At 34.8% G+C, this 16,365-nt stretch overlaps 1 protein-coding gene across 1 annotated transcript; it reads right to left on the minus strand.

Annotated features, from left to right (window-relative positions):
- Nucleotides 1-347: 347 nt before the first annotated feature.
- LOTGIDRAFT_128482 (hypothetical protein) lies at nucleotides 348-14,403 on the minus strand (the record flags this gene model as incomplete). The annotated part of the gene is made up of 8 exons (XM_009064257.1): nucleotides 348-423; nucleotides 848-929; nucleotides 11,438-11,548; nucleotides 12,457-12,570; nucleotides 12,728-12,841; nucleotides 13,275-13,391; nucleotides 13,629-13,745; nucleotides 14,295-14,403. Coding segments are annotated over 8 exons (840 nt in total), but the record flags the coding sequence as incomplete, so codon positions are not given.
- Nucleotides 14,404-16,365: the final 1,962 nt, after the last annotated feature.

Below are 16,365 nucleotides of genomic sequence, written 5' to 3' on the forward strand. Positions count from 1 at the left end.
TGCCTTGGAGATAGGACTCGAACAACAATAATGCCCACAATATTCCACTGACTTGATATCTGCCAGAGGAAGAAGTTTAGAATTATTCAACTTACGTGCAAATAAGAACTAGAACCAGCAGTAGAATAAAACAGATTACACCCAGAGTAGCTGATACAGCTATTATAATTACTCTTTGTTCTGGAAATAAACAACATAGTTTGATAAGTCAAGGGCAATAACTCAAACCTTATCATCAAAAGTTTGAATTTTAAAAATTGCAATGTTTGAACTTGTTTTTCCTGCCACTTTCAGGCACACGGTGGAAATTAATTCGAACCATTGACAATTATTCCATTAACCTGGAGTTATAAAAATCTGTTCTTACTATGAGCTTCATCATCTTCATCTTGACAATTTACTCCCGTCCAACCATAATTACATCTAAAATACAGAATCCATACAATGACAAAGTCATGGCAAATTTTATTACATGCAGATATAGATGCTTAGTTTTGTGCATATTTGAATCATCCAAAAACAAAATACAAGCAAAACAATTTTGTTAATGATTGTTACATACAACTGTCTCAAACATACCTCAAAACATAGAATACATGCACTTCAAAGTCATGGTACACCTGAAATTCCTTTAAAGCAAAAGTGCAGACCTATATGCTTTATATTGTGTAGTACACAAAAATCATCCACAGAAAATATACGTAAAATTTTAATAAGAATAAATGATACTTGTCAATTTTCTGAAAATGTTTTTGTCTCAAAAGAGATTTAACCCACGGCACCAATTTGTTCCAAAAAATTGAATTATATACATATCCTTTAAAAATTTTGAAAATCAGAAACTTACTTGCAGGCATATTTGGCATCTCCCCAAACATTTTCACATTTGGCACCATTTTTACAAGGTTCACTGTTACAATAGTTCGTTACTGCAAAAAAACAACCCAATAAGTTAATATTCCACCTTCTCTATGCAAATATCAAAGTGCAATAAGTGTCTAATGCTTCTCTGAATGAACCTTTTGTTTGTGTCACAAATTCCCAGAGTTGTAGAGGGCGTGAATTTGATTGGCTGACAGTGTCATCAAACTGACGAATTAGACCCTAACTGAAGCGGCTAAATTAAAAATAAAAACTAGAAAAATATGGAATGAAAGTTTGGTAAAGGGCTGGCCAAAAAAAAAAATGCAGCAAACATTTATGTTCATTTGGTATCCTACCTAGAAAGTGTAAAGGATAAGAAACAACACTCACGTGTACATTTGGTTTCTTTATTATAAGAATAATCGGCAGTGCATTTACAGGAGTAGGTCCCGGGCTGGTTTTCACACTGTAACCCTTGATCACCACACATCTCTTGTATAGCTGTTTTATTATCAACTGTTACTAGGCATTCATCTATATCTATAATACATGATCAAATATAGCTGAGAGGGGGTAGGGCAGTGGTATTCATGTAATATTGGTGAGAGGTGAGTGAGATCAATCCCTAAACATCATTATTAGCTAGGGTAATAATGCTGACAGTGGAGGGTGGGGTCTTTTTAACACATAAAACCACCTTACATTCCAAGAATTATATATTGTGTTATGTAAACAGTTTCTGGATGGTTCATGGATTGGACTCAATAAAAAGCCTGATTTAAAAGAGGTTATAGAGTTACCTACCTTGACAAGCGTGAGTGAATTGATTCCATTTCTCGTAACCTTGACGACAGTGACATGAATATGTTCCACCAGATGATTGACAGGTAGTAGAGATTTTCTGACAGATATTATTGTCTGTTTCACATAGATCATAATTACCTACAAAATATAAAACATATTATTATTACAATACAATAGTATAACCAACATACAGCCTAAACTACAAAATAATGTTACCTTTCTGGCTATACCAAGACCATGGTGAAGGAGGATAAGATCTCATTATTATACATAAGAATAGACCTACTAGGATCAAAATATAATAAAAACAACACCATACAGTGTTCAATCGAAAGGATTTATTGCAGTGGAGCTCCAAAAGTATCAAGCAGTGTCCAGTATAGGACATTAGGTAATGAGCTAATGAAAGATCTGTAATCTGCACAGCTACAAGCATACTGCAGGGCCTTGATCTATTGACTTTCTTCAGTGGATCCCTGCCTTTTAAGAAAACATAATTTAGTCCAACAAGGTCCATCAGATGTAAATTAGACTAACTTTCAATTGTACGACATTTGATTTCTGATTAAAGTGAGCTCACTGGACAGGAGCAAGAATATAACTTACTGGAAAGAGTAGTGCTGTTTTTATCTACACCGATTAGGGTACCAAAGGTACAAGCTGAGTTTGAACAGTCCTTGAAGCCTTCTTTGAAGGAATCTTGAAGTGTTTTTTCTGGGATTTCTTTATCAAATGCTGCCTCATATTCTGCTTCTATCTTTGTTGGTTCCGCAGCTCGTTTCTTTCTTCTAGAAAATACAGGTAAAAGATAAGAATGTTATAAAAATGACTTGTAGAAATCTTGTGAAGGGTGAACACTTGTGAACACTCTTAATGTTCCTCACTCAAAAAGAGTCAATTTGTCATGTCATGGCCAGAACATTTCTAATACCAAAACTACCACTTTAGACAGCACACCAAGTTGTCCAGTCATGTTTCTATGAGCTATAAGGTGAAGGGACTAAGATGGGACCATAAAAATTGTAAGCAGGGAATGCCAGGCCAGTCTATTTTCTGGGTGAGAAGGGGGGACGGGGGTCGTCCATGCTTATGCTTACCTGGCACCACTGTCAGATTTCATCATAAACTTCACTACAGAAATTTTCATTAAACTCTCCTTTAATTCCTGATTCTTTTCTAACGTTTCTCGGAGCTGAATTAAACAGAAACAGAAACAGGTTAGACAAAATATTCTCACAAGGCAGGACAAGCGGTGGACAGGAGTTTTTGTTTTACACCTTGTTTGCTTCACCATTATGTTAACCAAGACAGGTAAAGCAATGAAGTGAGCAATGGTCATGGACGAAATTATTTTTAATAATTTAATCTGTCAATGAATCTTTGAAAAGGAATGTGTTTTATGTAGGGTCACCTGAGCTTCAATTTACCTGAGCCTCATGTCAAAACAATTTGAAACTTCAAAAAATAATATTTGGGGAACACAGGGTGTAAATAGAAAAGCCTGAGAGAGGCAGGGGGCAAATATCAGAGGTGTCTATCCAATTCAAGGCCTTGGAAAAATTTAGAAATTAAGAATTATGTGTTGAAGAAAACTCACTGATGTTTCCACTTCCTGTGAAAGTTGTTTGAACTCGGTAGATGTTTTATCTTCAAGTTTTGGAGACCAGACTTGATTCTTTCCTGGCACGGAATCAAATACAACAGTTCCTCCATATAACGCTACCACTGGAAATATACATCAGGTTAATTTATCATGTGAAATCCTCAAAATATATATCTATGAATAATCACATAATGCACACGTGGGCTTTTCTAGTCTGAAAGACTAAGACAATTTTTCTATAACAATCCGTACAACCAAGACGTTTATCAAAATCTCATCCAAATAATGGCAAAATCCGGAGTAAAGATAGTATAGTAGTGAGAGAATAGTAGAAAGAGAGAAGTGCTATCAGGTGTTTCGAAAAGAGTAAGCATGGTCTGCTTCACACACGATACCTGCCACTTCTATTTATGTCAGCTCCTGCAACCTGTATCACAGACAGGGAAGAAGCCAGGTTAACCAATCTGAATAGAGGTATTATATAATATCTACCTATTTCATGATTGAAACCCGGACCTTCATGATAGGAAGCAAGCATCTAGCTCACTGAGCCACTACTGTTCACAAAGCACTATGACAGGCATTACAAATGTCAGATGTCAGCTAAAATTCAACAAATATATTTTACCTTCAACGCATATATTGTTCTCGTTGCGTTTAAACATGGTACGACAGGGGCAGGTAAATCCTCCAAGCTCATTGATACAATATTCTGTTGTGGTACAATTATTACTACTTGGTTTGGTACACTCATCAATATCTGAAATAGATACATCAATAACACATTGGCATCAGAACATTAGGAGATGTTAGGTCACCCAGAGAAGTTGGGAGGTGGAGGAGGTGGGGGGGGATTTGAGGGGTTGGGTGTTGGGGGTGTGCAATTATTACCCTCTGGTTTGATACAGAGCAAAGGAGGGGCAGGTGCAACAGTCAGTAGAACCTGGTTTTGTACAGAATAGAAATCGTTCAGATGTATCATAAGATATTGGAGAATTTAAGTGAAGCAAGGGAGATGGCGGCAAAGTTGGCAAAATAATAATAAATGGCCTGGAAATACAGACATTCATCAGCTCTGCAAGTTATACTAGTTATATAGCAGTTCGTAGACAAATAGTGACATTAAATTTCAATTTTGAAAGGGGACACGGATAGCTAATGCTAATGCTAAGAATATTTATCTCTTTAATTAATCAAACTCACCTATACATGTTCCCATTCCATACAGCTCGTAACCATGACGACATGAACAGGTATAATTACCAATCGTATTACTACACACCTGATCACACTCATTATTACCAGTTAAACATTCATCAACATCTACAAAATAGTTCCAAATTATTATCAATAGGACTGTATAACGTATAGTGGCTTTTGAAACATTTGAAGATAGAAAAAATGGAACGCCTCCTTTAGTTGTCATTGGAAAATGATGGGACAATAAACCGAAGCCTCGTGTGCTAGATGTTAAATGTTCAAAATCCCTTGAAAGTTGAAAATCAATTTAAAATTTCCCTCAGAACACACTTAGGTCATAAGAAAGATAACTCACCATAACAATTGACACCATCTCCCATCAGACCTTCAGGACAGTCACAGGGACTCTCAGTATTACTGACATTACACAGGGCCTTGTTAAAACATTTACTACAGACGTCAACCTGTTCTGTTTGACAATAATCTCCACTTCGATTAGACGGACAATCACATTTATCTTAAATAGAAAAAATATTTCATATACAATTTCATAGCAACAGATCATCACAACTGTAACTACAAATATACATAGATGACCTTTTTGAAGTAAAATGGGGGCAGTGATGGCTCAGGGATGCAGACTGGAGAGGGTGGGGAAAGGAGGCCACATGTGATACAGGCTGTGCACATTCAAGATCTCAAAAAACCTGAAGTTAAGAAGAAAGCTTTAACCTGAATTTTCTATCTCTATAGAAACCATGCCACAACTTTCTGTTTTGTGATTTGTTTGTGAACCATTTTAACATGAAGAAAATGGCTTATACAAAGAAAATATTGAAACTAAACCAACCTATAATGTTGTCACCATTTTGTATACACTGTATCTCCGTCTGACAGAAACAGAACCGTGGTAACGGTTGATTGACAGTTTCCATTCCATGTTTATTTTTAGCGATAGCTCGTATATAAAAATCAGATTTTATTGATGTAGAATTAGCTGTGAAGACATTTTCTGAAAAATTGGTAAATAAATTTTTTAATTAGCACAAAGAATCTCTAAAAAAAAAAAAGATGATTTGTATCAATTTGTTCTAATATGAAATGAAATAGGTTTTTTTTGTTCTACCCGTCTGCTCCTTTTTAGGCTGAGAATGTCAACAAAATTGACATGTTCAGACATCATGCAGTGTGCAATGAGGGAATTTTTACTTGTCAAATGTCTTTGAAAGTCTATTAACATATCACATGAAGCCATTCATTAAATCTTTAAATTTTTCCATAAAGCAACTCTCCTATGTCTATAGATTAACTTACCGTCACTCAATGACCAATCAGCTTCCTTTAAACTAGTTTCTATGGTAACATTAAACTCTGCCATATCCATAAACACAAATTTTATTTCGAAATTATCACCATATTTAACATATATCAGATTTCTTAGGTAATTCTCAGCTTTATAAGTGGGAGGGTTGTTTTCTGGAAAATGAAGAGCGAAAATTGAAGTTTGTAGGTCCTGTGGGTGCTAAAGGAATTCATAGAAGATTTTGAGTCCTTTCAGTATCACAGTTGGTTAGGACGCTGAAATTACAACACATCACTAGCTTGGTTATCTCAAACAAGTGGTAGTTTCATCTCCGTCGACATGAGAAGGTCTTGTGACCTTGAATAAGTCATCTTTCTTCATTTTTTCCAGTCTATAAGCTGTAAATGGGTATAGATAATACAAGAAAGGTCAATGCCAGGAGGTTTGAGCCAAGGACCAGCCTGTAGACAAGATCCTCATGAACCAAAGTTGTTTCTTTCTTTTTTTGCAATCAAATCCTAAAATTTTTTAATTCGTACAAGACTGACTTTACCTAGTTTCATTTTATCTGCCATGAATTTTTCTTGAATCATCTTTGTAGAATTGGCAAAATCTGGATTCTTCGTTGCAGCGTAATCAACAAGACAAGCCACTTGGTCTCCACATTTCGCAGCAGACGCATTAGCCATCGCTTCATCTCCGTTAAATAATTCTGTCAGATTACCGATTTTATCTGCGTAAAATACAGGAGTGAATTCTGGATGCTGATTGGTTGAAAAATTTCCATCAATCAAAGTATAGTTAAATAAAGAATCCTCTTCCTTAGCAACCAACCAAGATTGTCCAAATTCAAATAATTCTTCTTCTTTTGCATCATGGGATAGAACTGTACCATTGAAAAACAGGAAGTCGTCTGCCATGTTGCCGTTAGCAACACCTAATAATCCTTTAGTGTCACTGAAGTTTCCAAAGAGTTGAAAGGTCATGTGATCCATGGTGGGTTGAATTTTTATGGATTGACCATTATTGAAAGTGATGACGTAATCCTTGTCCATCTTTTTGACCATCATTTCATCAGTCATGACATCAGTGGCTTGTACCATGCCGTCCAAATAGAATTTCAAATCAGATACATCCATCATGAATTCTAACTTTGCAGATTCTTGATATTTCACAGCTATTCCTATTATCTGAGTTGCCTCCCCTGTCTCTCCGCCAGTCACTTGGACCAGACCAGTTCGAATTTGAATGTCAAGTTTCCTGAATTTCAAAAATTTAAATAAAATATTGGAATAAATTGTTTGAAATCAGTTTTCGATGAAGCAAAGAATGACGTCCACCCCAGAAAAAACATAAAACATCTAATCTCGATATTTAACGAAGATAAAATTGTGATTATTTCAGTAATCTAATGTAGTGATTGACCAATCAGATGACATGAACACTAATATCATCTTGAGCTAAGTTTTCAAGATAGCGCCAAAGATTGATAGAATCCCTTAAAAGAATTACTTACTATCCTGAGTTCTCGTGGATAATGCCTCAGATTGATTAAAAGAATAACTTACTATCCTGAGTTCTCGTGGATAATGCCTCAGATTGATTAAAAGAATTACTTACTATCCTGAGTTCTCGTGGATAATGCCTCAGATTGATTAAAAGAATTACTTACTATCCTGAGTTCTCGTGGATAATGCCTCAGATTGATTAAAAGAATAACTTACTATCCTGAGTTCTCGTGGATAATGCCTCAGATTGATTAAAAGAATAACTTACTATCCTGAGTTCTCGTTGATAATGCCTCAGATTGATTAAAAGAATTACTTACTATCCTGAGTTCTCGTGGATAATGCCTCAGATTGATTAAAAGAATAACTTACTATCCTGAGTTCTCGTGGATAATGCCTCAGATTGATTAAAAGAATTACTTACTATCCTGAGTTCTCGTTAATAATGCCTCAGATTGATTAAAAGAATAACTTACTATCCTGAGTTCTCGTTGATAATGCCTCAGATTGATTAAAAGAATTACTTACTATCCTGAGTTCTCGTGGATAATGCCTCAGATTGATTAAAAGAATAACTTACTATCCTGAGTTCTCGTGGATAATGCCTCAGATTGATTAAAAGAATTACTTACTATCCTGAGTTCTCGTTGATAATGCCTCAGATTGATTAAAAGAATAACTTACTATCCTGAGTTCTCGTTGATAATGCCTCAGATTGATTAAAAGAATAACTTACTTTTCCTGATGAAGCGACTGTATCAAAATATATTCTCCGAATCCATTAAATGTAAAAACATTACTGTCAATTGTATGGAAATGAGGGTCACCAAATATTATACCTGAAAGAATCAGCCATGTATAAGGAATTTTTAAAAAATATAATAATTACATATACAAGCATGTCTTCAATGTCCCTGTGCCCCACACAGTATCCCTATACAGCAAAGTATCTTCCCTTGTTTGTACAACTCTTCGATAAGCCTACCATGCGAATGTATTTTGGTACAGGATTGGGGCATAGGAACATTGTAGAATATCTGGTAATATCTTGATGGATTAATTAACGGTTCAGCTTTGTACAGATACCAAAATTTATACCAAATTTTCATTATGGTGAAAATTCTCAAAAACTAGTGACCTAAAATTTTACGTCAGGCCCCAAATATGCTGATATCCCATCTGTATATTATATCCTAGGATATAGGATATCTGAAAATTGATTGTATTTATGATAAGGTCTATAACGTCAATGTAATTTTCAAACAAGGATAATTATGGATACACATGGCTAAGAAGGTCAAAAAATTCGACAGTAATCTACGAATACCTTAACCGATTAGCTAAGCTGAACAATGCTCAATTCTGAGACCAAGGTATGATTGACCTCTGAAATTTTTGACCTGCCCAAATTACCTGTTTTAACATGATAGTTGTCACAACTGGATCGTCTGACAGTTGAGGTAAACATTGAACAGGAGCTGGAATTCACCCCACAACAAATCGATCTGGAATTTGTCACCAAGTCAGCTATGGTAGTATTCTTAGGCATGCTATATCCATGACCTGTTTGAATGATATTCAAACTGCCTGATACTCTGTAATTAGTTAATGATTTGACATAACTGGAGATAGAAGGATACAAAAATACATTTTAAAATTTTGCATCATTAATTTAATCTTTCTTTACAATTAGTTTAAAGAGATATAGCCACTAAATATTTACTTCACTAATAACTCAAAACTGAGAGAGCTCATATTCAGATATTCTATCTTAAATTATTTTGAATCATGCCTGACTAAGCATAAATATTTTAACCTGATAATTGATTAGTTTGTTTGACAGGACTGATTTGATGAATAAATTTACTTTCAATCAAAAATTACTTACTTTTCAAAACAACATAGCTGTTTTTCATCATTTTCTTGAAAAAACACTTGCTTAAAACATTTCTGTTTGGTATTTTCCGAGTCCATTTCAAACTGTAGATCTAGTTCAGCTTGGTACAGACTACATGGACAAGTTCCAGGGTCTTTCACAAGCGTCATTCCATTCTCAGACATCTGTTTGTAATATGCCGAATATTTCGCGAGATTTTTATGACACTCTGAGTCTGGATTATCCAGTTTCTCGTCGTTCTCAAACAGTGGCATTATCATTCTCTTATTCTCTTCTGCAAGATAAGATAAGAGTTGAACAATATTTAGAAGCGGAGAGTCTAATGAAAAAACAAGGGAATATATTACAGTGTAACACACTTCATTAATAACAAACTACATAACATTTCAAACAGTGGAACAACAAGTCTCTTATTCTCTTCTTCAAAAACGATTTAATACTTTCAAATCATTGCAAGGGGAAATGAAATGAAATTAAATGGAGATCTTCCTGTTTATGCACCTAATTGTGCTAATGAAAACTGTCAACACCATGCAGTGTGCAATGAGAGAAATTTTGCCATTGGCATTAGCCTACTCTTTTTGATTTCCACTGTCAAAAGATCTTTACTAACAAGGCCTAGGTTGAGATAAACTACACGCCTTTCCTTTCAGACTCTCCGACCTTCATCACTGATTTCAAGACCCAGCCCTTAGTTATTTTGTAGTATCTATATTGCTCATGTGTTGTTGTTTCATATGTCCTTCCATCACTATGAATTATTACTACTTCATTGCTACTTTACACTATGTCTTACCTGGTGTAAATTGTTTTATCTGTTCTGTGGTTGGTCCTGTAAGAATGCTGGCAACACTTCTATCTTCACTGTGTGGCCAGAGTTTACCATAATTCATCACAGCGTAACCTTGTTTCCCATTGGTGATATAGGCCAGTTGGAATGTAATGGACTGAAGTTATAAAATATCAAAATAAAATATAAGAAGAGGAAATTGCATGTCCTACTTTTTTCATCCTTGACGGATCCAATGAACCTGGCAATGTTAGGCAGTTACCCCTTTGGATTTATATATCGTTGTTTCAACTCATCTCACTCAAATTAGGGAATTTCATTAAGATAGCACCATTAGCCTTTATGATTCTATTTCCCACAGTTGATATATCTTTGGTCTATTATTATCTATTGATCTAATACACTTTACACATCTGAGGAATATCTTTGAAATATCAAATTAGGTCAATTAATGCATGCACATGCAAATCAAAAACAATAGCCAACTTACCAATTTGTCTTTATTAATAGACGCAGGAAATGGCGTGAACTGATGCCATGTTACCATGACAACATATTCAGCAGCAAACATCAATTTATTGGCATCATGACCTCTGATTATTTGTGAAAACATGTCAAGGTCATCGCTATTGGAAACGACCTCACTTGAATATTCAGAAATGACAATACTGGAATTCTGAGTATCGGGAATATCATTCATCCACCAATAAGGAGCCAGTATTTTATAGTTATCAGCATCGGACCAATCAGAAAGGTTTGAAGGGGGATAATTCTGTTCAAAGCGTTTGCCAAACGTGATATAACCATTTGTGCTGACCTAGAAAAAAATTAATTTTTCACTAAATAAGGAAAAATAAAATTATATTCACAATTTAGGTCTTCAGGGAACCAGGGGTCTGTATACAAAAAATACAACGTTGAAGTTTTTGAACCTATTTTATGTTTCCAGTTGGTCCTTCATCAAAACTGTCAGATCAGTTTCAAAACTGTGCACTCGGAAATGGCAAATTTAGAAACTTTAAAAAAGACTGTGATAAAGCTGACTATAGTAAGGTAAAGGAGGGGTGTGCACTCAGAAATGGGAGTGGCCAATTGATTTAAGCCCCACCCTAGTAAATAAAACAACTTACGTAAAGAGTTGTATAAAGCTGTTTATAGTAAGGTATTGATGGGGTTTGTAATCTATGAACTGTATTAGCCATCGTAATAGTTTTAATACTTCCATCTGTTTTATCTGGTATCATTACAATCTCTAAAATAATGGATAATTTTATTTAAAAATTCAGAAAAAATACTTGTGGACATCTGGTTACACAAACAGATTAATTTTTGGGCCACTTGCTGTTGTTATTAAATACATTTCAAAGGATGATTCACGATTGCATTTTCTCTCACTTTTACAAATTTCATATTGGAATATAGAATATATATATACAAATTAATTGATAATCTCAAATCTTACCTATACACATGTCATTCATTTTTCTGTAACCATGGCTACACTCGCATAGATACGACCCGTTAGTATTGGTACAGTTGAATCCTTGACCTTGACATTCTACTTTACATTCGTCAAAATCTATAAATAGAACAGATAACAGAGTCAGACGGAAAGATGTTCATTTTGTTTCAACTTTTCTGTTTTTAGAAGGAAAATGGAATGTCAGTTTGCATCTCATCTGTATTTCAAAATCTATTGACCATGACCTTGACACTGTGACCTTGCATAAATCAAATTTGATAAAGCTCATCTCTTACAGTTAAAAAACTTTGTACGCGGCAGTAAATTTAAACCAATCAACCTTTCAAATAAGCGAGGTAGGGTAGATGAGTTTTTATGTACAAAACTAACTGTATGTTTGTAGAAGAGTGTTCATTGGTTGGTTTGAAAATACATGACATCATGAATGTTTCTCCTGAATACAAGGTTAATCTGCTAAAGTGAAACTTCAGATATATGTAGACCATGTCTAATATGAGACTTCACGAACTAGTATGAAAACTCAAAGAATAGGAGCTCTGTCACCCATAATAAGATCATAAAATATCTTCCTGACTCAGCATCCAAATACAGACAATTAATCACGACAAAAAAATTTCATTTGAAAACAAAAGACATTGTAAAAATAACATATAAGATGACAAACATCATTAATTTCATGAAATAAATGTAATTGTTGACCCTCCAGATTAATGATTTTTAAACCAACCATGGCTAATAGCTGCATTTATTTCAGTAATAATCATATATCAGAAGGTTTTTTTTGACAAGTTGTTTTCACACCTGTGTTTCTACCTGCACTGCCAAGTAAATGTTATGTTAGATAACCCGTGAAAAAATTGTCAAATTGTCCAGCTAAAAACTGACCATTTACACATTCCGTCAGTAAATTGAATTTGGCTGATTTTGTTTATTTATCCACTCATATTCCCCTCCGCCACCCATATCCTACCCCCCGGCCCCACCCTTATCTCAAGATTACCCACCTTCAGTACAGTTGTCACCAGACCAAGTTTCACCACAGTGACATTTATATGAACCAAACGATTCCTGGCAGTAGCCTCCATTTTGACATGGACTCTCAGAACATTCTAGCACATCTATAGAAAAAGAAAAAGAATTATTTTTGAAACAAAATGCATTGAGGAAGATGAAGGGGTCACAATCAGTTGGTAAAACTACCAGTGGATGAAACTGTAAATGGGTATAGACAATCAATGAAAGATCAATACCAATGTTTCCTTCATTCATTCTTACCTTGATCACAGTTTTTACCCTGTAGACCAGACGGACAGGAACATATATAGTTGCCTACCCCGTCCGTACAATTTCCACCATTTTTACACGGGTCTGACTCACAATCATTGATCACTACAAAAAATAAAATATTAACTTATAACACAATCTCATCAGGAAATTTCTAAATGTTTAAATCTTAATTCCAAATACAAATTTTTTATTTCATATCTTCTCAGTAGGTTACTCCGTGTAAACCGGTTTTCATTTCATTATAACTACAACTTGTTGAAAATACAGAAGTATTGTATCTTGTTTTGTTAAATATTCTAATCTAAAATCTATAAAAGTCATGTTTACTGTGATAATATTCATTTTTTTAACCTCCTTAGATCAAAGTTAACAAGTGTAATTAGATATAGTTCAAAAACATAACTTGTGTGGGGTAGCATTTACATTTTTGAATCCATAGGATGATGATTACCAGAAAGGTCACAAAGATATAAATGCTATTTCAGTGTTGGTGTTTGAACCCCAGGGAGTGATTTATTTAAAAAATTATACCCACTCTGATCACACAGCAGTCCTTGGTAATCTACCGGACAGGCACAACTAAAATTACCGGTCCCTACATCTTGTAGACACTTCCCATTAATACAGGGATTCTCGGCACATTCATTTACATCTGAAACAAATATCAGTTTTAATACTTTCTTCTAACCATGTAGATAAAATCAATGTCAAGAGGTTTGGTAGGATTCTATAGAACTCAGCAGGTTAAAAAAGAGGCAGATGATATACAGGGTCTTCTGGAATTCATGCACCAGTTTGTTAGGTTGTATCCCATCCCATGTTGATCAAGACTAGGTTAACTTGCTTTGTGCTACAATGTACGTGATTTCAAAGACATAATGACACTCACCCTCAGAACATGTATCTCCCATCCAACCTATCGTACAGTTACACACGAAGGAATTAGTTCCGTTGTCCGAACATACTCCATCATTTTTACACGGCATTGACAGACAATCATCTTTATCTTATAACAGAAATTAAACAATAAATATTATTTTTCTTTTAAATGTAGTGAATAACATTACCAAACTCATTAAAAACATTAAAATGAAGATGAAATGAGTGGAGTTCATGTCCTACTTTTCTGCCCCATGTGGGCTAATAAATAAGGGCAATGCCATGCAGTGTGCAATGAGGGAAATTTTGCCATGATAGCGGCATTAGCCTGCTCTTTTTCAATTTCCAACTGTTGGAGGATCTTTAAAATGCACAGCCTGTAGCATACAGGGCCTCAGTTTATTGTCCCATCCAAACAACTAGACGCTTTTTCATGTCAGCCATGTCTTACCTGCATCACTGACAGGGGGAACCAGGTTAAAAAATCTAAGGTATTATCTCAACCTATACTAGGATTGAACCCTGGACATTCAGGTTAGCGAGCGTCTTACTCACTGAGCCATCAAAACTCATTTAAAGAAGCACATGAATTGAAATGGAATTTAGCAAGCAAATGTAAGCACCTTTAATATGTTTCAATAATACAAAGTGGGCATGTCCCAATAAAAAGACTTACCCTCATTGCAGAGCCACCCCTCCCAGCCTTCAGTACAGTTACATGTATAGTTGCCATCCCCACTGACACAAACAGCTGAATTCATACAATTATTATCCACACAAAAATCTGAAAAAATACAACATATTTATTTTAAATTGGTTGCCATGACCAGGTTAAACTCCATGTTGGATTGATTTATGACAAGTTAATGTCCGCTTCCAGATAAATCTTAAAAGCAGTGGACAGAAAATACACCATCTGATGGTGCTCAATTTGGCGCAAGCAATATTTCCTGAGGGGCAATGGGTTTTGGTCTTAGTCAAAGTAATGAAATTGGTAGGTTGTCATAATTTTTTAAGGGCGCCATCCATTTTTATGCCCCCCTCCTTACCCCCTGTAACTTCGAGTCTGGTTTCAAAGCCAGAATACATGACCCCATCTTCTCACCCCCTACCCCTCATATCTCGTCCACACTTCATCCGGTCATTGAGAATATAATCTATTAATCATCAATATACAGTAATTATAATAACAATGTTTCTATGACCCCTTCCTCCCCCTCCCCTACCCCCCTTTTGAGCTTCAACCAGTGTCAATGAAAATAAAAATATTGCCCATCAATCAACAATAGACTATTTATGATAACAATGTTTCTGGGCCAGAGTATTTCAGGGTATTCACTTATGAACCACCGGACATTGTTCTACATTGTATAATATTGTAATAAAATAACAGTGCACCAATTTTATTGATAAATATTGACAAATTCTGTATTTTATCATCAAACACTGAACTTTTAAATAATGCTAGGAATTTATATTAATATCAATAATCAAATGCAAAAGTGTAAAAAATTAGGCCACATGTTACCAATGAGCATCAGTTTGTTACATGTTAAAGAGACACTTTTGCCATCTGTTTGACCAAGCATACCTTAGTCTCAGAGACAGGAATTTTTTAGCTGAGCTTATCAGTAATAGTGTTAGCTCACTGTCGAAATTCGAGCCTTCAAATCAATGTGTCAAGAAATATCTGCGATTGACAGTTAAAATGAGGACTTGTCTTTTCTTGAGACTCTACCATATATAGAAAAGACATCTATAGAAATAGGAAAAGAAAGGGGAAATTTCTTGTTTGAAGAGTACAGAAACTATTTTAAGGGATAATGTGTGAATTTCTAGTTCATCTTCAGACTATTAACATAATCAAAACCCAAATTAAACAATGGCCTTTAATTATTAGTAATGTTTGAAACTAGTGAAATGAATGATACAGAAAAGTGATCAATATCAGTTGGTTTCTAGCGAACACAGTGGTGGTGCCAGCCTTCAAAACTGTGTGAACATGGCTTAATACTATTCTATAGATCACAATTAATGGTCATTATAATATGAACAGTGTGATAGAATGTTGATTATTTTTTAATTAGTAGTAATGTTTATAACTAGTGAAATGAAGAATGTAAACATACTAATCAATACCAACTTGTTCACTTTCCAATTATTCACTGTACTAGGTAAATATAAAACAGTACCTTAATTTCTACTTATTGGTAATAGTGTTTTAGTTCGGTAGATTCCCCAAGGAGTTGTTTGGATGAGACAATAAACCAGCGCCCACAGTATTATATTTTGAACTTATAATCAGTACTAATAGAGAGGTGAGACCCACAGGACCCAATGATCCATCCCATAATTACGCAACTGGTTGTCTATTTATTTCGATCATCGATTATTTCAATATTTGGACTCTCATATTTTTCAAGGATAACAACTTAAGTTCACAGTTATGGATCCTTTCTACCAGCTGGTCCTTGGCCAAACTTTTTGGGACTATCAGTACCCATTTACAGCTGGGTCAAGATAACTTATTCAAGTTTACAGAAACTGATCAAGATTAGAACATACAAGGAGAACGTGTCATTATCATTGTTATTAGAAAATGCAAATTATTGTGCAAATGACTCCCAGCTATATCATATCCTGTTTATCACCATATTATCTTGGTTAAAATCATGCTCACTCTTCAAGTATCATTTACACTTGAGGCCAAATCAATTCACTAATTATACAACATCAAAATTTCTATA

Source organism: Lottia gigantea, assembly GCF_000327385.1.
Source record: "Lottia gigantea unplaced genomic scaffold LOTGIsca_61, whole genome shotgun sequence".
NCBI classification, from domain to species: Eukaryota; Metazoa; Mollusca; class Gastropoda; family Lottiidae; genus Lottia; species Lottia gigantea.